We start from the raw sequence: 26602 nt of genomic DNA, 5'->3' as shown, positions 1-26602 counted from the left end.
ACGCCTCTTCCCCGCCCGCCCCCCCACCGGTCTCACACCAAAACCGCACCGGCCGGGACAGTTTCCGCCGGACCAACGCTCCGCCTGAGCTTTCCTGTTCCACCACCGCCACGCCCCCGCAAAACTCCGACCCCGGTAGTTCCGTTTCCGGCAGCACCAGATAAGTCGCGAGAGGAAAGTTAAAACCTGCTGTTTGCATTTAGGACCACTTCGGTGAGTGGTCATTCTAGTGTGTTCTGTTATACCTCCCCCCTCCCCCCTTTTTTAAAAGTGAGACGTAACCTAATAATAACTTTAAAACGGACCCCTTGGACTGCTCTAAGGAAGGGTTTGACGAGGAGGTTTCGCGCAGGCGCCGTTGGGGCGGGAGGGCCTCGAGTTTTGCAAGGCGAGCGGAAGCTGGCTGCAAAGAGGCGAGGACTTGTTGGGCGCAGGGAATTGGCGGCTGTGAGATTGAGTTGTCAACGGTCATTTTCTTGCTTATGCAAGGATTAGCTGGACCTTGCCCTCGGGAGCTAGTTAACAAGCTGTCAAATGCTTGCGGAGCGCTCCGTCACTGGCGGCTGCGGAATGCTTGACTGCATTCAAAACTGCACTTGGCCGCTTGGCTGTCGCCGGAGAAGTCTCACCCTGAATCATGATGAAAACCTACACCAAAGTGAAGAAATAAACTCAAGGGGGAGTCTTAACACTCAACTTTAAAGGAAACGTACCCTTTCAAATCTCACAGAATTCTTTCGTGGATTTTTCGAACCTCGGTTGAGAATTTTCAAAATAGACATGAGTTTGTCCTGTGCGGCAGATTTTGGAAGTAAAGGGATTTCTTGTTAATTGTTTTACCTTAAGTGAGACAGATTACAGAGTGTTCTGGAGAATTGCCTCCCCAGTCTTCTCCCCGCCGCGTCCCAGTTAATACATAAATTGTGCTGGTTCAATTTTCAAATATTAAACTAGAGTAATTCATATGCCAGAATTCTCATCTCGAATTACTGTGTTTATTAAAACATTACACGCTTTATGTTTTTAAGTTGGAACACAAACTTACCTTCCACTGATTTTAACGGTAGCTTCGTGGTTAGTAGGAATGGTATGGGGAAACAAATCCTTATTTAAAGGGACATTTAATCGCGTTAATTTTATTAGATACACACGATAAAATTATTGAAGTTAAGCAATAAGTATCAGTAAAAATACTGGTTTTATGTAATGTTGTACACTAAGCATGGTGTGAAAACACTTAACCAAATAGCCTGATGATCTTGCCACAGTGAAGGTTGTTGTGATGAGCCATCTTCAATACCTTTTCTAACGTCTGAGTTCTTGAAAATATAAGAGTATTTTGTAAAGTCGTAAAATATTTTTATAGGTATGTTTTTCTTTCCATTTTACGCAATTATTGTTTGTGCTTTGCATCTGTCACTGTCTTAAGAACCAGCAGTTGATGAACTACATTAAATAGTAATGTAAGTCATGATAAAGTACATACACTGGGAGGCTGAGGCAGGAGAATCACCATGAGTTTGAAGCCAGCCCCATCTACCTACTGAGTTACTGAATTTTAGGACAGTACTGGCAACAGATACCCTAAAAAAAAAAAAGAAAAAAGAAAGAAAGAAAGAAAGAGAAAGGAAAAAAAAAGCAAATAACACTCTTGCCAGGTCCTTTGAACTTTACTGTTAACAGTAAAATGTAGAGCTTGCTCTAAAATATTAATTACAGTAATAAAGGACTTTTAAATTTCGTGAACGATTTTGACAAAGGTTCTATTGCTTTAAGCAACTTGTTGAAAATTTATAACAATGACTATATATCATTTTACCATTTACAAAAGACTTTGAAATCCATTATTTCATTGATCTTTTTGGTTTTGGAAAAGGAGGGACAATTATTATGGCCTCCCCCCCCAACATGGTCACTAAGACGTAGGTAAATGTCCCACACCTGAAATTCTTACTCTCAGTTGATGCCTTCCAAACACCCCCTACTTGTGTCCTTATGTATTCTCACCAACAATACGCAGGTCTCTGGGTTTTGTTGCCTGCGTTTGTATACTCATGTCTTTATATGACTGTTGTGGACATTGTCCTTTGTCTAATGATGTTAAGTATTTTTCATGTACTTATTAATGATACCCCTTTTGTAGATGTTTGGTTCAGACTTCATGCCCATGCTTAGTGCTAGGCTGTTTGCTTTCTTGTTAGGCTTTGAGTTCTTTATCAATTCTTTGCCAGAGATCGGTACTACAAATATTCTTCCTTCAGCTGTGTTTCTTAGCAGTGTCTTTAAAAAGAGGTTGGAATCTTTTCCCTCAGAAGTGATGCTTTATACGTACTCCTTAGTCTAACAAGCTTACCAACATTTAATTTTGTTTTTCTTTTCTGGAAATGCTGTCATTTTAGCCCTTAAGTATGGGTCTATGGTCATTTGTGAGCTAATTTTTACATGTCCTGTGAGATAGAAGTTAGTGGTTTTTTTACATGGATGTTTAATTGGTCCAGCATTTCTTGAAAGCTCTCATTTCTTTGGGACCCTTGTTAAAAATCATTTTGCCATATCCGAGCGTCTGTTTCCAGACACAGTTCTGGCTGATAGACTGACAGTCACCATTTTATCAGTCCACAGTCTTAAGTCGCCCACTGTGAAAACTCTTAGGTCTGTCATTTTTCACAGTTGTTTCACCTCTTCTGAGCCGTTTGATTTTACATATCAATTTAGAATTAACTTACTGGATTTTACAAAAGAGAGGGTAAAATGGAAAGAAATTGTTTCTTTCTGAAATGTCTAAAAAAAGTCCCTGTCTGGAATATTAAAAAAAATAAACTGTAAGTCTCTCCCTTCCTAACAAAGAAAAAAACTAGGTAACTATGCTAATGTGCCAATTCTCCTCAAACTAGGATTGCATTGACTCTGTAGATCAATGGGAAGGAAATTGGAGTGTTAATGGTGTTATCTCATTTCATTCTTGTGTTCTTTATTTGTTAAATGTTGTCCCATCTTCTAAAGAATATCAGGCCTTCAGTCGTGCAAGTTTTCTTTCTGTAGCATGAATAAAACCCAGAGACAGATATTGGGGTTCAAGCTGAAGATGAGAAAAGCAAAGCAACCAACCAGGAGCTCTTACCTCTACCTCAGACCAAAGTGGGAGATCCTGTCTCCAGGAATCCTCAGACAGACTGAGCGTGAAACCTGTCTCCTCCTGTTTTATGTGCCTCTCTAGTGCTGGGATTAAAGGTGTTTACCACCACCGCCCAGCCTCTATGACTGACTAGTGTGGCTGCTTGGATTAAAGAGTGTGCCACCACTGCCTGGCCTGTATGGCTGACTAGTGTGGCTACTTTGCACTCTGATCTTCAGTAAGCTTTATTTATTAAATCACAAATAATCTACCACTATATCTTTCCTCTGTTTCCAATGGCCTGTAGTAGCCCTGGTGTTAGAACTAACCGTTTTGGATTATGCCTTTCATGAAAGCCAAATCTCCTATTTATTTATGTGCTAACTTACTTTCTTGAGCTGTAAGATAAGCAAAACAAATAAAAGGGATACAAATAGGAAAGGAAGAGCTCAAAGTATCCTTATTTACAAATATAATGATTTTATACATAAAAGACCATAATGACTCCCATCAAAAAACTCATAGGTTGGTTAAAACGCTTTGAGCAAGTGACAGGATAAAAAGTTAACATACAAAAATCTGTAGCCCTCCTACATATGATAAATAAGCATGTTGAGGAAGCAAGGAGAGAAACGTCCCCATTCACAGTTGTCTAAAGCTTAACAATACAACCTTACAATAAACTTCACCAACAAGGTGAAAGGACTCTGTAACACGAACTTTAAAATAAAGCCTGCTGTGTTTATGCCTTTAATCCCAGTGTTTGGGTGGCAGAGGCAGGCAGATGTCTGTGTGTTCAAGGCTAGCCTGGTATACATAGACAAACCAGGCAGGATTACATAGTGAGACCCTGTGTAAAACAAAACAAAACAAAAAAATAGAAGAAGAATCCCATGCTATGTTATGCTATGCTACGCTATGCTGTGCTCTTGGGTTACAAGAATCTGTATTATGAAATGACTGTTTTACCAAAAGCGATGCAATCCAATGCCATTCTTCACAGAAATACTTTTAAAAAGTCAAAACTCACTTGGAAACACAAAAGCCCTCAAAGGAGCCAAACCAATCCTGAGCAAAAATAAAGAAGGCTAGATGGTACCACCATAGAGCAAAAGTAAAGAATGGTGGAAGGTGTCCCCATGCCTGATTTCTGTTACATTGCAGAACCATAGTGATGAAAAACAGTATGGTGCCAGCACAAAATTAAAGTTCCAGATTTTAACGTATGTAGCAACAGTCAAGAGATTTTTGACAGAGATGCCAAAATTTCTTGTTGTAATATAGACCGCCTCCTTAGCAAAGGGCGCTTGGAAAACTGGAAAGCTTCCCGTGGAGGAATGAAACCTAGATCCTTATCTCTCACGTTGCTTAAAATCAACTCCAAGTGTCTCAGAGACTTCAGCGTCAGACCTGAAACTCTGAAACTGCCAGGTGAAAAGGTAGGGAAAATGTAACCGGATATAGGCGTATGTGAGGACTCAGGAAATAAGGCCAAATAACACTCAAAAATGACACTGGAATAGTTGATATTGTCAACTTGACAGGCTTTGTCTAGAATGACCTGGGAAGCAAACGTCTCAGAACGCCTCTGAGGAATGAAATAGATGGAATTAGTTGAGCTGGGAAGACCTAGTATGGTGGCATCTCAGTCCTAACATTCATAGTATTCTACTTGCTAGGAGAATGCAGTGTATGGCTGCCTCACTCCAGCTGACTGACTTCCCTGTCGTGATCATGGTGCTTTCCAACTGTGAACCAGAATAAACCAGCACTTCCTGAGATGCTCTCGCCAGGGCTTTTGTAACATCAGTGACAAAAGTAACCAGTATAGCCACCTCACAGCAAAGGGAGCTGTCGGGGGAAGAGACAGCCTGTACAATGTGGAGACATCATTCTGAAGAAGTACACATCTGCTAGAGATGCAAAGAAATCAAAATCCTAAAATAAACAAATAATCCAGGTTTATAAATGGGTTAAGGATTGAGCAGAAAATTCTCCAAAGAGAAATACAATAACCAAAGCCATTTTTGAAAAAATTATCTCACATCTTTACCCACCAGATAACTGCAAGTTAAAACAAATTTGAAATGGCACCTTTACCCAGTAAGAGTGACCAGCATCAAGATATCCAGTGATAGAAAAGCAGGCCGAGGATGTGAGAAAAGGGAACTACTACTCAGCTTTGGTGGGGATGTAAACTGGTCCAGCCACAGTGGAAATAAGCTTGGGGGCTTCTCACAAAGCTAAAGACAGAACTCCTGTATGACCTAGCTGTGTGATTCTGGGCATATACCAAGGGTCTCTGTATCTTTTCACAGAGGTATTTGCATATCTATGCTTGCTGTTCTTCTATTCACAGCAGTAAGGAAAGCGAATCAATACAAATGTCCATCAAAGAATGTGGGTAACGCATTTGTAGAACATACTGTCTTAGTTAGGTTTTCTATTGCTGTGAAGAGACACCATGGTCATGGCAGCTCTTACAAAAGAAAACATTCGTTGTGGTGGTGTGCTTACAATTTCATGCGGCATACCATGCCTGTCTGCACTCTATGCGCCGCCATACCGTTCGTGAACCGGTCGAGGGACTGGAGATTGAAACACACAAAGACACACAGAGACAGAAACACAGGTCATCCTTGATGCCCAAATCCTTGAAACGGGAATGCCCCAAGAATGCCCCCTTTATTGTGTCCAGGGGCAGCTTTATAGGGATAGCCACGCCCCAGCCAAACACACCAGAAACCATTCCCCTGCCATCAGGAATGCCTGAGGGTCTGGTGCTCAGAGCAACTATAGGCACTCAGATCAGGGGAAAACAAGTTGTTTACAAGAAATTCAGAATCTGCGGGTTCACAGCTCCCAACAGTTTCAGAGGGTTAGCCCATTATTGCCATGGTGGGACGTGGCATCATGCACGCAGATGTGGTACTACAGAAGGATCTGAGAGTTCTTACATATTGACACGCAGGCAACAGGAAGTGGTCTGGTCTGACACACTGGGCATGACTTGAGCCTGTCTGAGACCTCAAAGCCCACCTCCACAGGAACACACTTCCTCCCACAAGGTCAAACCAACTCCAGCAAAGCCACACCTACTAATAGTGCCACTCCTTCGAGGGTCTCTTTTGCTTCAAATCACCACACATACATGCCATGGAATTTTGTTCAGCCATAAGAGAAATTTTCAAAAACACACGAAAGGAATGTAACTGAAAATACTGTCTTAAGTAAGTTACTTCGGGTTGACAAATATTATGTGTTTTCCCATGTTTGAGCCTTTTCTTCTTAGCTTCTAATTTTAAGACATAAGTGTGTTAATTTGGGAATGATTATGTGTAGAGGGCAGGAAAGCAGAAAGGAGTCCCTGAGAGGGGGAGAAGGAGGTTCTAAGCGATGGGGATGGAGAACAGTTGAATGCATGTGATATAAAGTGGAAAAGAGACTAACCAGGGTGGAAAGGTTTGAGAGGACTAGGTAGATTTGGGAGAGAAGTAGGTGAGAGGTAGGGTCAAAAGAAACTAAGTAGGAATGAAAAATACATAAAGGAAGCCTACTACTTTGTAAGCTATTTAAAACATAGTTTTTTTAAAAATGGATTTTTAGATTATAATAAAGTACTCATCATATTGACCTGGACCAACAGATTGTTCTTCAGTGAAAGATTCTTAAGTGGGAGGACCAGAGGGAGAAGATAAGAAAGCCAGGGTCACAGGATCTTGCATAAGCTGCTTGGCTTCTGCCAAGCAAGTTTACAAAGTACAGGTTTTAGGGAAGAAATGGGACAGTGTCAGTGGAAAGCTATCACTCAATGGGACTAAGTCAGCAGGAGGCTAATCAAGCAATGTTGCACAAAGGGAACACCGAGTACCTCAAGACAATCACAGAAGGAGCACACAGAGGCCTTGGCACTGTTCACCATCGTTCCATACAGTGGGAAGTTGAGTTCTCAGGATCTGAAGCTACAGCTCTTCCAAGGCCTTCCTTGGCCCCAAGCATATTCTGGGTTTTAGGAAAGGAACTATGTTCCTCCTTATATCAAAACCCCAGAGGAAGCTCTAGTGTCCTGGCTCCAGGCTATTACTGCCACTGCCAAGCATGTTTCTAAGTTAGAGAAGGAACTGTGAAACTGAATATATCTACCAGCCACCCATAACCACAGTTCTGGGAACCACCATTCTAATGTCTGTTTCTGTTAATTTGGCAATATGTGTCTTTTTTAACTTTTCATTTAGCATGCTTTCCTCAAGATTCATCCGTATTTTTGCATGTGATAGAATCACCTCTCTTTTTTAAGGGAGAATAATAGTTCGCTTTGTGTACATGCCATATTTTGATTATATATCTGTCATTGGGCACTTGGATCTTTTCCAGTTAGTATTCTCCGGCTACTATGAATAAAGCTGGAGTTTAATTTTCAAAATAATCTCCAACCCCACTATAATGAGGGTTGACATTATTATATCTCCAATTTTGTGTCTGGCATGTGCCAGATACTAGTATTTGGCAGTGTGTCTATCTGTCTGTCTGTCTGTGTATGGGTACACTGTGCATATGTGTAGGACTCAGGTTTAAAACCCAGAGTCTTATGTCCTTTCAAGCACTGTATCACTGACTATGGGCCCTGTCGTGGTTCATTCTTATAGAGATGCTTTAGAAAATGTGATAGCTACTTTTGCCATTTGTTTGAAGGATAGTCATCTACTATAAAATGACTAGTATCTCCAGTTCAAAGTGGGCTCATGCAAGGTATGGCAATGTGTGCCTCTGTTTTTAAGATTTAGGGCTCCAAGGGAGAAGGGTGACAGGTCCTAGGGCAATCCTGAGCTTCATCAAAACCCTGTCTCCAAAAAGGTGAGTTCAAATCATTGTTTGATGATAATACTTTCTAGCTGAATTAACCTATTTGTAGGTCCTGATGGGACTATCTTATCATTATGGAGTCTTTATAGTATAATGGCCTCCAACCTGGTGGAGGCAGTTTCTCAGCTGAGGCTCCCTCTTCCCTGGTGTGTCACGTTGATCGGTCATCACAATCCGTAGATTGTTTTAATGAGTGGCAAACATCCATATTGTCTTCAGAATTTTGAAATTGTATTGGAGTTCCAGTAAGAAGCAGAAAATACATTTTTGACACTTTTGAAGGAACCATTTAAGAGGTGTGAAGAGAAAGAAACCTGAGAATTAGCAGCACCGAGGAAAATGACTGCTCTGTGACTCAAGTTTCAGAGAGAAAGGAGGCCGACTTGCATTGAGAGAAAGGATAGGGGAAAGGGGCTCTCAGCAGGACTCTGCAGAGAGGTCAGCTAAATACCCTGACCTCTTCTGCATTCTGGTTCCCCTTATCATTGCTTATGGTGGTCAATTCCTATTGGAAAACAGCTAATATGTGTACACAAGGTCAGTCTCGTAGGACACGGCAGCCAGGAAAGAAAGACCAAAAATTAGTTTGGATGGTTGAGTTGATAGGCAACTAGATAACTGCCATAGTTCATTCTTGCCAATGAAAATGTGGAAAAAAATTTCTTTTATTTTAAAAAGGTCCCATATCAATGGAAGTCCAAAATGGAAAGGGGCACTTTTATTAAAGGAAAGCTAGGTTTATATATGGTTCAAAGCATATGGAATCTGGCTAAATGGCTATCATTTACATTTTAGCATTTATAAAAGATGTTAAATGTGATTTCAGTAGAGTTTTGTTTTTATTTTGCAATAATCTTGAATGTGAATGTGAGATTAGGTTTCTCGCCTTAAATATTACATAACAAAGCCAACCTTTGTGAGTAACCTTTCTTTGGATGCCAAAAAGAATCTCCAGTCGAACTTCTGAAGTATACGGACTCATTTCCTTCTTCTTCCCCGTATTCCAAAAATGTTCAGCATTTCTTACATCTCATGAAAGAAGACAAGATAATTTGTCTTGATGAATGTCAAAAGTGGCATCCAGATGTTTGAGTTTGTAGGCATCACTCTGTTCCCATTCTGTACCGCAATTATCTCCCTCGCAGATAATATTCCGGGAATGCTCAAGTCATGCATAAGCAGAAATGTGACAGAAGCCTGAACTGAAATAGCAGTGGAATTAGCTTGTCATTTAAGTGATGCCTTTAAATAATCTTCCCTAGGTTCACGATGGTCCGTAGTGGGAAAAATGGTGACCTCCATCTGAAGCAGATCGCCTATTACAAGCGCACAGGTGAATATCATCCAACTACACTGTCGAGTGAGAGAAGCGGCATACGGCGAGCAGCAAAGAAATTTGTCTTCAAAGGTGAAGTTAATGTCTGAATCTTAAATTATAGACTATTTCCCATGTGTGTTTGTAGGATCCTGGGAAATTCTCTAGTATTTGGTTACTGCTAAGCTATTGTCCGCTAAATTTTTAGAAGATCATGCTCGAAAGCAGCATAACAATCACAGTAAAGCTAACTGAAGACTGGTAAGCATGACGAAGAGCTATTCAGGGGCTGGAGAGAGAGCTCAGGAGCTAAAAGCACATAGTGATCAAGCTCGGTTTCCAGGGCCTGTGTTGGGCAGCTCACAGCCATCTCTAACTCCAGCTCTCAGGGAGTCTGGGCCTCTAGTTTTGGCATGTTCCAGTGTTCAAGTGCACATACCCACGCATATTCTCAAACACACGTACACACATGTATTACAATAAAAGCAAAAAAGCAAATATAGAAAAGAAAAGAAATGACTTATTAAATTGTAGATCAAAAGAAATAACCATGAAAATTGAAAACTTACTTTCTCTTGCTGTTGCCACCTAATGGTCCTTCCTTGATTGACCTTCAGGCACCGATGCCACGGCGTTGAGGAAGTTAGTGGATGCTTAGTATGAAAATGCTAACAGAATGAACTAGCTTGCTTGCTAAAGTACAAGAACGGAAGAATCTAACTGTATTCATAGCTGAGTTTACCCACATACCTGCCCCTCCCTCCACACTGTGTCATTAATTATTCTCAGGATTACCTTTGTTTTCTTGCCTTGACACTCCATCCGTACATTAAATATTTGAGAAGCAGCAGGGCAATTATGAGAGTTGATGACAGCTTTCCCTCCTTTCCACCTCCTTCAGCAGAGAAAGCCAACTGAGCATGAGGTAATTAGAAGGCACAGTCAACATAGCCAAATGAGTGCTGGCGCTATTAGTGGCAGTTCTGCCTAGAGATAGAGCATTAGGCTTTTTCCAAATCAGGTCAGAATATAATGTCATAAATTCTAAAGTTATAAATCAACGCCTGTTTGTGTCTCCCTATACAGATTCCTGCCAGTAACTCCTATTCTTAGCAATAGACAGACCTCTTCCACTAAAGTGGAGGTTCATTCTTTCATTTGTCCATCCATTCATTTTATCATTTATATTTAAAATGTTTGTTGAGTTTCTCTGGTATCCCAATCTTATTCTAGGCCCAGGAATATACTAATGAGTAAGATAGGGTTTCAGCTGTCCAGTTGCCTACCTTCTAATTTAAGTTCTATATTTATTAATCACCCTACGATCTTAATGATGTATTCTGGAGTCCGCATAGCTACCCCATATGAACTGTGAGATAATTAATGATCCTCCTGTTCCCTATTTGTTTCTATGCTTATATGTCCTCGAAGGAAAGGAGAGCTGAGAAGCGTGTTCCTCTCACTATGCCACCCTTCCCTTTACTCAACTCAGAACAAGGGAAGGAACGGGTACTTACAGAAAACAGCTATAATGAGTTTTTTTAGAACATTTTGTAACAAGAAGCTCCTCATCTATACAGAATACACTTTATAGCCTAAGCCATTGTCAGTAGCTTCTACAAGTATCTCCCTAATTTGAGTACTCCCGTAGACAGGCCATTTCATATTCTCATAGTTATCACATACATTAGTGATAGGCTTACTCTGTTTCCATTGATTCCTACAGAAGTATAGCACCTAAGGGTCCTTCTGGTCTTCAGAATGCATGACAATAGCACTGCAAGTAAATATTCTGTTTCAAAGAAGAGTGTGTAAAAATAAAGCTAAAAGTCTTCATAGTTTTAAGTCTATAGTGACCTAAACATTATGGAGCTTTGAAATTACATGTATTTTTTTTGATGTCATTCATTTCAGAAAAAAAGCTGTTTTATGTTGGAAAAGACAGAAAACAAAATCGTCTGGTAGTTGTTTCAGAAGAGGAAAAAAAGAAAGTCCTAAGAGAATGCCATGAAAATGGCACTGGTGTTCATCACGGAATATCCAGGACTCTAACTCTAGTGGAGTCGAGTTACTACTGGACTTCTGTGACCAATGACGTCAAACAGTGGGTATGGCTTGTGTCTGTAGAAATTTTTTATTGTCTTTCTAATAAATCCAATTTTCACTATTGCTTAAAATATACTGTACATATCACCTATGGGGTAACTTTATATGTTATTTTTGAACTAAGAAAATATTTAAATCAAAGGTAAATTTATTTCTCTTTGTAATTATTTTAAATCAGTAGAGTATAAATTAAAACTAAGAGAATTCAATATTTTGATAGGAAATTATTGAGAATTGGAGCATTGATCTCCATTTTGTAGGCAGAATTCAATTGAGGTTGAAATTCTTTTGCTGACCATTATATCCCTTTTTTTTCAAAGAAATATTAATTTATTTATTTACTACATATATAGTATTTTGCCTGCATATATGTTTGCCTCTGTAAGAGCAACCCATGCTCTTAACCTCTGAGCCATCTCTCCAACCCCCAACTATTATATCCTTAATGCCATCATGAATGACTTTATATGATATATGATCAAAATAAGTATGTTCATAATAAATCAATCCCAGAGTAGATTCCTCGCTTTTGTGCCATTCCAAATATAGAAAAATGTCAAATCTAAATGGCAGTAACCTAAACTCCAATTATAAGTGTTCCATGCATTCTTTTACAGCATTCAGTGAAATAAATATAGAAAGATTTCAATTTAAAAAATAAGGCTATTTATAAATGGTGAATGCATTTAAGTTGAAAAGTGAGAGTGATCAGCAAGAGTGATTGTGATGAGCCCTTTTCCAGCTCACTAGCCCACTCCCATTTTCAGGAGTGCTTTTATGTAGAATACAAACACTATCTCTGTTTCTATTACCTTGAAAAAGAATTATTTTGGTCATAATGATGAAGGTTTGTGTTTTTATTTTTGTTTTCAATTTTTTTTTAGAACTTGGTTTGAAAATAATTTCCAAAGTGAAATTCTGCAAATGTTTTAAAATAGCACCATCTATAAATTAATCAATTGATCTCTTCTTAATCCTCTTACCAGTGGTTCTCAACCCTCCTAATACAGAGACTTTTTAATACAGTTCCTCCAGTTACGGTGACCACCAACCATAAAATTATTTCATTGCTTCTTCATACCTGTAATTTTGCTGCTGTTATTAATCATAATGTAAATATCTGATATGCAGGCTATCTGACATGTGACCCCAAGGGATCAGAACCCACAGGTTGAGAACTGCTGATTTAAATAAAAGCTTCATGAGACCTGGATTTTCACCAAGACATAGGGAAGTTTCTGGGATCTATAGATATTACTTAACTAAAATTACAGTTCAGCAAATATTAGTGAAATAGATGGATGAATGAACTTTAGAATAAAAACTGTAGGAAGAAATGCCATTTGTATGTATGAATTATTGCATAGCCTTGTATCCTGGCTTAAAATTATAGAAAATGAAATGCTTCATGGTAGCCCATTAAGAGATTTTTTTTCTGTTTTTATGTTCTTTCTTCCTTCCTTTATTTTCTTTCCTTTTTTTCAGTATTTGAATTTACTATGTTGCTCAGACCCTTTGACTATGGCGACCCTCTGGACTCAGCACCCTAAGCCAAAGGCTTACAGAGTGTGCTGCCACAGCGAGCTGTAGAAGCTTTCTGCATTAATTAAGAACAAAATGATCAAAAACTTTTTCTGAGATCTGTTGATTTAATATTTATTTGAATTTGAATCAGGATTATGTTCCATTTGAATAAGACCCCATTGAGATTGTTCTTTAATCAGAGTAGCAATGAGGAGACCCTGTGGTGCTGACGTTTGGACTTACTAGCCACACAAGTGTAATGACCGACAATTGCTTGTTGTTCTAAATAAAAGACTTTATTCAATGGGCTGTTCTCATGCCAGTAAACTTCCTATAAAATACAGAGTACCTGTTGACTGCTTAAGATTTCGCTTTATAAAACTGACTTCTTCTACCATGAATATCTTAACAATTATATGTGTTTTCCTTGTCATGTCTCTGTAGGTATACGCTTGTCAGCATTGCCAAGTAGCAAAAAATACTGTTCTGGTGGGACCTCAGCAGCACCTTCTCACAGTGGGAAACCCATGGAATGTAGTTACTGTTGATCTCATGGGACCTTTTCATACTAGCGACAGAAGTCATGTGTATGCTATAATCGTGACCGATTTGTTCACAAAATGGATTATGATTTTGCCTTTATGTGATGTTTCAGCGTCAGAAATTTCCAAAGCTATTATCAATATATTTTTCTTATATGGACTTCCTCAGAAAATAATAATGGACCAAAGAGATGAATTCATTGAACAGGTAGGACAAAGTGCTCGCATTTGGGAGCAGGTGTCACTCTCAGTGTCTGACACACAGTTCTTTATGCTTTATAGAGTATGTAATATATTCAAATAAATTGCTATAGATATGCAAGTATATAATATATTCTCCTAGATTTGTTGAACTAGAAATTAGAAGAGCAGGATTTTTATTATTATGTTACCACTAAGTAATTGTAAGCCTATCTTTTGATATTGTCAAACTAAAATGTTATGATTGAACCAGATAATATTTGTTTACTTCAAGCTTAAGAACAACCAAAAATAAAAATATAATAAAATAATATTAACTAAAATGAAATAATTGGACATATTTATATTATGTTAAAAATACAAAGAATAATTTTATATGTACATATTATATATTTATATAGGTAACTGTGATAATAGGTATACAAACTAAAAGGCTTTATTAATGCTCCAGATTGAAAATAACTGAGTCATTCAGTAGCCACACATGATATGTGAAGTACAGTCAGAGCAAACTGGAAAACAACATGGAGAAGTAGATTCCTCATTCATTCTTCATTTCAGCAGTTAATTAAATTTATAAACACAAAATCTAAATTTTACCAAGCGGCTCATGATAGAATGATCCCATGACGCAAGTATCATCTAGTCTCCCACATAAGAACGGGTGAGGAGTCATGCTCAGGTGCGAGCCACAGAGAATTCCTCTCCCTTTCCTACAACCAGATGGAATAGAAGCTTCCTTTGTACTCCAGTAGAAGTGTTAGCTGCCTGAGGTTGGAAGGACAGCCGTACTCAACAGTGGAAACTCAGGCTCCCAGCTTCTGCCTTCCGATCTCTGGAGTGTCACTGTGAGCCTTGTGCTGAAGTGTGACTGCTGGAGCCCACATCTGATTTCAGATAACGAGGGAGGATAGCGGGCAGAGAAGAGAGCTGGTGCTGGCGGAGTCTGTGCAGAAATCTAAACTTCCGGCCTTTTCTGCCGCCGCTCCCACACGACCACTTCTACCTTCTACAGACCTTGGGAAATGCGAGATATAGAAACTTTACTTTTCTTATTATTCTGAGAGTTATTTGTAGAAAATATTCTTCCAAAGAGAAGTTTATTAGCTGAAGGTTAATGAAATGAAAAAAAAAAAAAACAGAATTGGGGAGCATCAAGGCAGGAAAATAGTTGTTCTGTGTTTGAAAGACTTACTGTTAAAGTGTCCTAAACTCATACTGAATTTCTTGAGGTCCTGGCCATAAAAATATTATTATAACAGCGATAATAATTGCCATTAAATTCTATGAGTTCGATACTCCTTACTGAGAACTATTTGATATCTCACAAGCATTACTTTGTGGTGAACACGTGTAGGCAGCTGTGGATAGGCTTTTTCTCAACTTAGAAATGAGGAAACTGAGTGCAGATGTTCAGTGACTGTGTCGTGTGGCCTTGTGGTTCCTTGAAGGAAAAAAAAAACTCAAAACAGTCTACTGAATTGAAAGTTACTTGACCACAAGGTTCGTTTGGAATTCTGTTGTTCCATTTCCTGTTGTGCGTGTATATTAGGTGCTTAGACTCCCAAAGCTTAAGCTCGTGCCTTTAAGATGGAGTTAATAATACATCATAAAGTCATCCTGACATGTAGTAACGAAAATAACACCTAATGTGTGGATCAGCACTTAGTAAGGATCCAGTCAGTAGAATTTTACCCAAAATGCTTTCATATTTTAGCTGAATGCCTGTGGTCAGTGAAAGACAAGAGTTGGGTTTCTTGAAATCTTTTTTAAGCCAGAGGATTAATACGAATATTGAACAGTCAGTTTTGTTTTTTGTATGTTTCAGATCAATACAGAACTGTATAGATTGTTTGGTACAAAACAGATTGTAATTCCTCATGCTTCTGGAAGCGTCAATCCATCTGAAAGTACACCGAGCGCAGTCAAAGCCTTTCTCACCAAATACTGTGCCGAGCACCCAAACACCTGGGATGAACATCTGCCAGCGCTTTCCTTTGCCTTCAATGTGACTCACTCAGAGCCTACTAAGAACACACCGTTTTTCCAGATGTTCAACCGGAATCCTTGTGTGCTGGAGTGTCCTCATGAAGCGGGTGGTGAAAATACAAGTGTGTTTGCCAGAATCGTAGCTGCAGTTAGAGAGGCTGATGCAGTACTGGAGAAGAAGACACCGTCGGCCGGCCAGGTAATTCGGTCTACTGGGAAAGTTCTGTGAAGCCCTACAAAAGAGGAATCGTGTTTAAAATCTCAGCATGTGGACATGTTCATGTATGTGGACTTGATATACCCTTAAGCAAAAACTAAAATGTTTTTCTCTTCCAAGTTCTTCTTATTTTGGTTAAGTCATATGCTTGTTTATTGTTTTTTTGTGTATGTGCTTTATGTAGATTAGGATGTGTTTGTGCAGGTGCATGTGCACATGTGTGAGCATATGTACGGAGGCTGGTGATAGACATCCACTGTCTGCCTCACTCTCAGTCTTAGCTTTTGAGTCAAGGTCCCTCCCTGAACCTGGAGCTCCCTAATTCAGCTGCATAGCCTGACCGGAGTGCACCCGTGTGTGCCAGTCTTGCCCCTTCCCCTCAGCTGCTGAGGCTACAGATGTGTGTTACTGTGAGGTTACAGATGTGGTGTGTTACTGTGAGGCTACAGATGTGGTGTGTTACTGTGAGGCTACAGGTGTGTGTTACTGTGAGGTTACAGATGTGGTGTGTTACTGTGAGGCTACAGATGTGGTGTGTTACTGTGAGGCTACTGGTGTGTGTTACTGTGAGGCTACAGATGTGTGTTACTGTGAGGTTACAGATGTGGTGTGTTACTGTGAGGCTACAGATGTGGTGTGTTACTGTGAGGCTACTGGTGTGTGTTACTGTGAGGCTACAGATGTGTGTTACTATGAGGCTACAGATATGTGTGTTATTGTGAGGCTACAGGTGTGTGTTACTGCGAGGCTCCAGATGTGTGTTACTGTGAGGCTCCAGATGTGTGTTACTGTGAGGCTCCAGATGTGTGTTACTGTGAGGCTACAGATGTGTGTTACTGTGAGGCTACAGATGTGGTGTGTTACTGTGAGGCTACAGGTGTGTGTTACTGTGTCCAGTGGGTGTGCAGAATCTGAACTCAGGTCCTAATGAAAATATATCAGGCTTTTATCTCTGAATATGTTTCCCAACCCTAAGAAGTCTTCTTGTAAGCTATGAAATTCTGAGACTGCCGGGAAAGCTATGGCTTTGGAGAGATTGGGAAGGCCTGGTTTCTGCATCCTTGTAAGCAGCTGTGGAGCATCGCACACTCTGTGCTTTTACCAGTGCAAGTACTCAGAGCCACAGCCTGATTACCATCTGTGTGAGAAGAGACACTGACTTCAATAACGAACTAATTAGGGTTCAGTCCTTCCTTTCAGTCGCAGCTCAGCAAATCCCCACTGCCATGGTCTTATCAGCCTGTGTATTTAAACTTAAGTCCTGTCATAATGTTCTTTCATTTACAGATGGAGAAAAACAATTTGGATGAACTAAACAAAACCAAGAGTGTTAAAAAGAAACCAAAGCAGTTAAATCCTTTTCACTTAAAAGTGGGTCATGAAGTTTTAAGACAAAGGAAAAACTGGTGGAAAGATGGCCGTTTCCAGTCTGAATGGGTTGGTCCTTGTGTCATAGACTATATTACAGAAAGTGGATGTGCTGTCCTGAGAGATAACACTGGGACCAGGCTTAAAAGGCCTATCAAAATGTCCCACCTTAGACCTTATGTGAGAGAGTCCGCTGAGCAAGGTAAGTGTTTGTAGCTCCTCTTAGGGTGCTATCTTTTCTGCAAAGAGAGACTAGAATTTCAAACAATCATTTCTTTTTTGGTTAAATTGCTTTCTCCTCTAAATTTTATAGTATTTGATAGAGTTTTAGTTTTCCCTAGTAATCTGATTAGAGTGTACTTTTACTAACATTTTTTTAACTTTTTTTGTTGAAAATGGATTTTTTTCATATACTATATTCTGATTGCCTTTTCCCATTCTCCAACTCCTCCCAGATCCTCCCCACTTTCCCACTGGCCAAAATCTACTCTTTCTCTTTCTTATTAGAAAATAAGCAAGCATATAGTAGCAGTAGTAGTAGTAGTTTATAAAAAACAAACAGGATTTTTGTTTGGGCTTCTATTAACTTTTCATAACTGCTGTGAAAAATGCCGAACCTGTTTCAAAAAAGGAAAGATTGCACCTACAGTTTTGTATAATATTCTGCTACTTTTGCCTCATTTTTATGTGGAAAAACAGCAGCTATGATTATTTAGTGCCAAAGACAAACATATTGTCCAGAATCTAATTGTAAGATAAATAAGGGAACTTTATTTCCTTTTAATGTAGCTTCATAATTAAGTCATAAGTTGGGATGAGTAAGGGTGTAGGATGGGAAATACTCAGAATGCTATCAGACAATAGAATTATGGCATTCCCATAATTATATACATTTAATTATATTAAATGATTAAATATAATTATAATTATTATATTCTATTATAATTATGGGAATGTTACAATGCCCAAGACTATGCCAACGGGTATTTCTTTATAGGCCTTGAATGATGTTTTGACATGGTTTTCAGATTAAGTCCCCTTACTTCTTCAATGTTGTGAGGAGCACGGGCCCTTGGTTCCATCCCGCCTGGCTAGCTTACACCTGAAATAATCACACAGAAATTGTATTAATTAAATTACTGCCTGGCCCATTAGCTCTAGTCTCTTATTGGCTAACTCTCACATCTTGATTTAACCCATTTCTAATAATCTGTCTATCACCACGAGGTCGTGGCTTACCGGGAAAGATTCAGCATGTCTGACTTGGCAGCTCCATGCCGGCTCTTTCTCTCTGACTCTCTTTCTTCCTCCCAGAATTCATTTCTGTCTCCCTGCCTACCTAAGTGCTGCCCTATCAAAGGTACAAGGCAGTTTCTTTATTCAACCAGTGAAAGCAACACATAGACAAAAGAACCTCCTACACCATTTCAAGATTATTTCTTCCTACTGTATTTGCTCATTTGAACTTCTCTGAGGTAGATAAATGAGAGGATGTTATTTGGTTCTTATTTTATAATTATGCTTTTTCTGTAATGAGCATAGTACTTTGCAACATTTTCATGCATGCATATCATATACTTTGCTCATTTTGTACAATGAATAAATATTATATAAACAGAAGAAAAATGATGCATTAATATTATTTGAATGTAACTTACATCTAATGGTGATGTAATTTACTTTTTAACTATCAAAACAAGTTACTTACTAGACACAGGTAAATAACAAGCAATAAACAATGTCCTAAATTCTTTTGTTGAGATATGAAGGCTTTATGGGGCTCTTCAGTGTAGTAGTTCTTACCCACTTCTGGACCCCAGCACTTTGTTAATAGCTCTTGGTACTTTTCTTTCTTGTGATGGAACCAGTTGCTGTAGTCAGAAGCCTAGCTCAGATTGTTCTAACTCCGAACACGTGGTAATTTCATCCTCCCTGTAAGTGGGCAGTATATTCATTCTGTGTGTCTTCTCACTTCAGAGCTGTTAATAGACTCTCCCTTTTACACACTAAGTGGGGGAAAAGAGATTGTATGAGTTCTTTAATCCTATCAAGATACCTCCTTCACCTTCAGAATGTATTTCCTTCTCTTGATAATATTCATTCATATGAAGTTTGCTTGTAAAATGTTGCTGCATCAAGATCTTATGCAGCATTCTTCAGTTTTCTCTTATCAGAGACATTCAGAATAGAAGTCAGCTAATTTCCATCCGAGTATGTCAGAAACAAGCAGAGAAGACAGCTATCTACATAAAAGCAATATACTTCTCGCCGCATGTTTAAGCTGTCTAGAATGTTTCTTCTAGGAATATAAGAAAAATGTAGTGTTACTATCGGTGTGAACACACACATTTGAAGTTTGTAAGTGGATTTATTTTTTAAGTTTCCTACCAACCATGCTCTGAACTAGTTCTTCAATAGTGTTTGGTCCTTTGTTTGTGTGTTTGGTGTTTCATTGGCAGAAATACAAAGGAAATTTGATGTATTCCATCTTTTTCCTCAGCAACATGCATTTCCCTAAATACCTTTCCCTCAGCTGCTGACCCTGAAGAGTCCCCAAAGTGAATTTAATGAAAACAGTCTCTTTAGCCATCAAACATTTTTATTTGACATGAATTTAAAAATCCGATATCCCAAAGGAGTTGAAGTATCTGTTTATATCTGTCATATTACTCTTTACTGCTGTTGACTTCTTGGCTGTGTTAGAGTCACAGTCTAAAACAGGTGGACTTTTATTGCCAAGTTCCCGTCGTTCTTATCTGGAACATAACACTGAGCTAACACATCCAGTACTGGGTTAGAGGTATTTGCCGTTGCTATTTTGAGCAGGCCTGTTTGCTGTTTTGTCTGACTTGATGCTGAACACTTTTAAGCTCCTTATTTTGGTTATAATTTTTTAAAAATGTACTAGCGTCCCTTTGTAATTGTAACCTCATTTTAAAGGGATAATTTTAGTGCTGACCTGCTGTCCCATCCAACACAGTCTGGCTTTTAATTTATTTGCTTGATTGATAATAGATTTGGGTCTACTTCACCAAAGTTTTAGTCTCATTCTTAAAAAAAAAACGAGCCTATTTATGAAATAATTTTTCACTGTGCAAGTTTCATATTGCTGCCATAACAATTTGCAACAGACTTAGTGCTTCAAACAACAAAGCTTACGTACTTTAGAATTCCTACATGGGTATTAGTGGGCTGTTACTAAGTCATTGGCAGTCCTGTTTCTAGAGTATCTAGAAGAGAATGGATTTCCTTGTTCTTTCTAGGTTCTATCTCAGTGGTCTCAACCTTTCTAATGCGGCCACCCTTTAATACAGTCCCTTATGTTGTGTTAATGCCAACCATAAAATTATTTTGTTGCTACTTCATAACTAGTGTTTCTGCTGTTATGAAGTGTAATCTAAATATCCGGTGAGCAGGGTATCTGATATGCAACCCCTGTGGCCCCCAAAGGGATCACAACCCACAGGCTGAGAGCCACTGTTCTAGCTGCTTCCTTATCCTGGTCCTTCTCTTCTGTTCTCAAAGCCAGTGATGCTGCATGTCCCACTTACCTCCCTCTTCTCCATTTGAGAGCCTTTGTCCTTCGACCTGCCCAAATATTTTAAAATAATTTCACTATTTTTAAGACCAGATCAGAGGCAGCTTTAATTTCATGACTACCCAAATTCCTTCATGCCATGTAAAGCTACATGTCCCCTGGGTACAGAGATTGATGAGTATACGAGACTATTAGTGTGCTGATGACAGTTAGCAGTCTCATTAATAAAACAATGTGTCGTGATGTCATAGTGTCCTAATGCTTTATGACACTAAACCCATGGTTTCCACATTATTAGTATTATAGTTTCCTTATAGCTACATACTCTCCAGACCCAAAGCCTATCTAGTTCATTACTGGATATATTGATATTATTATATATTGATATTATAACAATAATAGTATAGTATCAAATTACAGTTTTCTTATCATGGAAAGGATATATTACAAGTACAATATGGTATAAGTTTGAAAATTATCAGACAATTTAGTTATTTTGACACCTCACATAAGAATAAGAAAGCTAACTCAATGAGAAACCTAATTCACCTAAATCATTCAAATTTTATGATCATTAAATGTAGATTCCTTCTTAAAAATTTAAATATCTATTTTCTAATATTAAATTTTTTATTCCTTGAAACCACATAAGAGAAAGTTTGTAAAAGCATCTTGAAAATGGCTTAAGTTCCAAAAAACCTGGAGACATTTTTCAGCCTTTTCAAAGTTGAAGTTACTACCTTTGATAAATGTGTTTTCATCATAATCACAACTGAATCAATAGAATGAGAAAAGAAAACTGTGTATTACAGTATATTTTGTATAATGTAACTTGGTAGAAAACTCTTTGAATCCGGTGTTTGTCCCTGCCTTAAAAGTAAAAATGTTGAAATTCTTTTCTGTATCCTTTCCTCGGGATTCTTGTATATCCATGTCAGTATTATCCAATGACACAAATTTACGTGACATGTAGTTTTAAAGTTTCTATTAACACATTTTTAAATAGAAAAAGATGAAAATGGCGTCTCACTTTATTTAACAATATATGGAAATTATTGGATCTGCATACTTGGGAGGTCCTAAAGAGTCTGTCTTTTGATAATCTATATTGAATCACATTTGAACTGGGTCCAGTTAGACTGTAGTTAGAATTGAAACATATTTGGTCCTTATGGATGAATGAGATTTTTTTACTATATGAACTGACCTGGACATTTTCACAGTAATTCTTATAAGTATGATCCATACTCTGCATGGTTTTGTTATAATAAGATACTTTAAGAGCCATCATTTATGGAAAGGAAAAATGCATGTGTTTGTATAGCATACATATATAATAAGTACATACAAAGATATTTACATGTATAATCTCTCTCTCTCTCTCTCTGTGTGTGTGTGTGTGTGTGTGTGTGTGTGTGTGTGTAATGTTCCCTCTCAATAATAGATGATGTTGGTAAGATTTTTTTCCCAAGGCCAAGTAACTGAAACAAGCCTAAACTTAAGTCCCTGAGCACAGATTCAAGAAATCAGCTTCTGAGAGCTTTGCATCTAGATACATTTTCTTCACTGATGCATATTTACTGAGCATATTTTTGTAAAATAAACCAACCTAGAATACTGTGGGGTTGGCTGTTTGTCTAGGGTTACAATAAACTAACCTACTCATTTATATGAAAAAAATTATAGAAAACCTTTCCTTCATCAACCATCTCTGAAAAACTCATTGTAAATTTTCTAGGTGTTGTGGTATCTGCGATCAGCTATGATCTTGCTTAATATACCTTAGATGCTACGGTGTCTGCCATCGGTGATGATGTCATCTAACATATAGACATTGAAATTATGGAATTCCTCATGAATATTTTAAACTCAACAACACTTTCTATCATACCTAGCCTTTTAATTGAGCTTATGAAGTATCTGGCCTTTTGTATTAAGCATAATTCAATAAGTAAGCTGCCTTGTTAATTTTCTAATAATAGTCTCCCTTTTAAGTTGATTGACCCTTGTCCGTCTTCCTGATGCTTTCAGTGAAAACAGTCGTCATCAGCTGAATGATCTGTAGTTGGTCTTCCAAAGTTGCTCCTTGTGTGCATCAGTTCTCCCTCACTAGCATACAACTCATCATTCTCTTGTCCTTGCAGTTCTGTCTACTTTTATTCCCCCACAAATCATTTATCTTCTGAATTTTATATTCAGTCTGAACACCACATACTCTTTCATGAGAATTAGTAAAATGTAGTATTTTGCATAATAATGAACTAAATGACTGTCTAAGCCCAAGCTCATAGAGGATATGAGGCCCCTGTGCACATAGGTAAGTACTAAGGAAAACAGGCCAATTAAACCCTCCTGCTTGTCTCTTCAAAGGAAGGAGGTGTTTGCCTGTTTTCCACCCAGAATGCTGGAAATGGATGTAGTTTATTACCTGATGATATTTTGCTTTCTGTAGGGCCAGGCTTCACCCGAATCCACCAGACTTGTTTGTTTATCCCAGACTCCCCCCCCCCCCCCCGCTAGATTTTGAGCATTGCCTCTCAGTCAATACAACTCATCTTTATGAGCAATGTCACTTTTTACAAGAGATGTTAGTTGTGCTTTACAACAGCCTAGGTAGGTAGCTTTTGTTAATCTTCCAGCCAGACCAATCCTGACTCCTGCAGGCTATTTGGCTTACCTCAGTAATTCTCCCTAGACTCTTATCTTGATTGTTTCTGAGTCAACAGTACCCATCCTTATGTAAAAAACCATATCTACTTTATAAAAAGTTGCAATGTAAATATGTCTTAAACTTTGTTGTGCACATGGGATTGAGTTAATTATCAGGAAACTTCTTTCTAAAAATGTGCTATGCCTTAAATGTGGCTAAAATAAACTGCGTGGTGTCAGACTCTAGAAGTTTGAACCAGCCAGGCTAAGTCGTGCTCGATCAGATTTCCTTCTTATCTCTCTTAGTTCATTCCTCTGTTTTAAAGAGACTCCCACATAAGCCTATTTATGCCGCCTGTTTATGTGTGAACTTCTAGAGATGGATTATTTTCCCAAACATACTACCAATTCTGGTGTGATCCCCGCTGATCTCTAATCTAAATGGGCAATTAGTCTTCTTTTCCTACACTTAGACTGGAGGGTTCTATAAACCATTAAAATCTTCAGGAGAATCCGTTCATGTTTGGGAGACAATCCAGAAAAAGAATGCATCAGTTCTAATTAATGCTGACATTAATCAGCTATGGTAGATGAGTTCCTTTTGTAATGAATTAAAATAGCAGACCTGGAAGAATCTTTTTTCTATTGTATTGTTTATATTGAAGGAGGTTGCTGTTTTGTTATTAGTTTAACAACTTATTTTAAACGTGTTTTTCAGGGAGTTAATGAATATTTTGCTATAGTATGACAAAATACTGACAAGGAAAAGTTCCCTGTTGAGTATAAATGAGGTAGATCTTAGATTAGGTAGATCTTGAACATTCCTGAGGTTTTTGCTATCAGATTCAACTTAAATGAAGGTTAGCTGCTTCTTTGGAGCTTGCCTTCCTACACTTTCCTGTCACATGAGTCAAATATGGGCTACTTTATCTTCATCTATTTTATAGCTTTGTATTATAACTCATTAATGTAATTGTACTACTGTGAATTCTGTACAAATTGGAAGGCATCGGAAATTAGAAATATAAGAGTTTAGCAATTCATTTGGCTAAAATACCCTTATTAATTCACACAAATATGCTTTGTATATGCATATTAAGGATATCAGTATCAAAATTATAGTTCTATAATTTTGTTTCAACCTGTATCACTCCAGCTCTTTGTCCTGTACAGATAATGTGTACCAAGGACCACTCAAGGAAATAGGAAGCTTTGTTTCAATATCTTTGATGGTCCTACATTCTTTATATGTGAATACTGTATGTGTGTGTGTGTGTGTGTGTGTGTACATAATTTCGTTTGCTTTTGTGTATGTTTAATGTGTAAGAGGTTTGATTTGGGAGGGGGGTATTTTGTTGTTGTTTGGTTTAGTTTGGTTTTTTGAGACAGTTTTTTGATTTTGGTTTTTTAACATTCATAACTTATTTTTATTAGAGTTTTGTTCCTCACTTAATGCTTAACTTTAAAATAATGTTTGCCTTCAATTCTAAGATTAAGCGTTCATCTCTCTCTTTCAGACAGTCTTTATCTCTTACAAGGTTCGGTAGTAGCAGATCACGACTACGTTGGATTACCTGAGATCCCAGTTGGAGCAGACCAGGCAAACATTCTGATAGAAGATGCAGCTATTGGTGTAGCTGATGATGAGTTATTGGCATCAAGCAAGGATCATGAACTCTTGGAATACAGAAATTCCAAAATCTCTGCATTGGTAGAGGATAACAGTTCTCTTGAGAAACAGACTTTCAGTTTGCTAGATTCTTCAACTCAAGTTCTTGAGTACTTAAGTTAGTAAATACCAACGTTAATTTAAAATGTTTGCTTAGAATGTATATAGTTCTCGGTTATAAGCACTTTATCTATTAAAGTCGGCTGTATAGAAGAAATTTCTTAGTACAATATTATTAACTATATTCTGAAGGCTTATTTTAAACTTATGTAAAGTTGTGGCGCATTTGGATACAAATAAATATATGTAATAGAAATATACATTGCATAGAATTCAGGAATCTCTCAGACACAGACAAAATCCATTTGCTTCTTTGGAAATAAATTCAAGGAGAAAATTCTCAAGCCTTTTTCTAATATTGGTACTGCACTTTCTGTTCTAGTTTTTTTCAGAAATATCTCCCTCTTTGAAGTAAATTTAAACTACTTTTGGCTTAGTTAATAAATATTGAGTGAACAATAGCATGAGTGAAACATTTTTTCCTGTGACATTGGAACTTTTTAATTTGTATTTAGAGATTTACTTGTGTGTGATGTGGTTGTGTGTGTATGTGCGTGCGTGTGTGTGCCTGCATGTGTTTCTGATGTGGCTTTGTGCGTGAGGGTACAGCGCCTGTAAAGACTAGAAGAAGGTGACGGACACTCTGAAGCTGAAGTTACAGATGGTTATGAGCCAGTCAGTGTGAGTACTGGGAACCAAACTTGGGTCTGCTGCGCCAGCAGGATGTATTGTAGCCAAAAGGCAAGTGACTGTCAGGGAGAGAATTAAGTCTCTGACATCATAGTACAGACCAAAGAAAAATGCTGATAGAATTCTAGAAAGAAACTGTAAAAAGGAAAAATAAAGGTGTGAGTATAGTAGCCTTGTCCTGCTCTCCTCAACAGAACAGAGTCCATGAAGCGCTCCTACTGCAGTGCCTCCATGGTAAGTGAAGTATCTATGTCCTTTCTCATCTCAGTGACATCACTGTCTTCTGTTTCCTTGAGAGATACTAATTTGAAATTGGCCTATTTTACTTGTTCTATTTAAAGAGGCGTGTTGGCATTCAGAGTCATTTCTGAACCGCAGATTCTGAACAGCTAAAAATAAAGTTTTCCTTTCCTAAGTAATCCCTCATCAGAGTTTTGTTATGTGTGTATGAGTCATATCAGGCTGCATTGTTCTTCATGCAAATTATCCCCAAATCTTAGTGGCTTAAAACAATAAAGCTTTTTCTTGGCCACCCACATGTCCTTCTTGGTTGTCAGTGCCTGATTGCAGTTTCATCTTCAAAAATGTAGAGCGATGGAGCTTAGTTCCTGAGCTGGCACTGTGCGTCATGTCAGCGGGAGGGTGACGCGTTGACCTGAGCACTCGATCAAAGGGGGTTTATCAAGACATGGTGCTCATCGCTACAGGAGTTAATGTCGTGTTCTGCTTGTGGGTGCAGACTTTCTTTTGTTTTGA

At 38.3% G+C, this 26602-nt stretch overlaps 1 protein-coding gene across 1 annotated transcript; it reads left to right on the top strand.

Moving 5' to 3' along the window:
- Nucleotides 1–60: 60 nt before the first annotated feature.
- Gin1 (gypsy retrotransposon integrase 1) lies at nucleotides 61–26382 on the top strand. Its single transcript, XM_048442137.3, has 7 exons — nucleotides 61–213; nucleotides 9241–9386; nucleotides 11208–11401; nucleotides 13368–13673; nucleotides 15495–15854; nucleotides 17160–17442; nucleotides 24945–26382. The coding sequence occupies exons 2-7, from the start codon at nucleotides 9248–9250 to the stop codon at nucleotides 25217–25219; spliced, it is 1557 nt and encodes a 518-aa protein (XP_048298094.3). The 5' UTR covers nucleotides 61–213; nucleotides 9241–9247; the 3' UTR covers nucleotides 25220–26382.
- The last annotated feature ends 220 nt before the right edge of the window (nucleotides 26383–26602 follow it).

This window comes from Myodes glareolus, chromosome 1 (genome assembly GCF_982192425.1).
Source record: "Myodes glareolus chromosome 1, mMyoGla1.1, whole genome shotgun sequence".
Lineage (NCBI taxonomy): Eukaryota > Metazoa > Chordata > Mammalia > Rodentia > Cricetidae > Myodes > Myodes glareolus.
Note: the sequence above shows the minus strand (reverse complement) of the source record. Positions and strands in the feature narration are given on the sequence as shown.

Coding starts and splice junctions, on each gene's coding strand:
- Gin1 (XM_048442137.3), top strand. CDS start 9,248: ATGGTCCGTAGTGGGAAAAATGGTGACCTCCATCTGAAGCAGATCGCC. Junction 11,402..13,367: donor CCAATGACGTCAAACAGTGG/GTATGGCTTGTG, acceptor ATGTCTCTGTAG/GTATACGCTTGTCAGCATTG. Junction 17,443..24,944: donor GAGAGAGTCCGCTGAGCAAG/GTAAGTGTTTGT, acceptor TCTCTCTTTCAG/ACAGTCTTTATCTCTTACAA.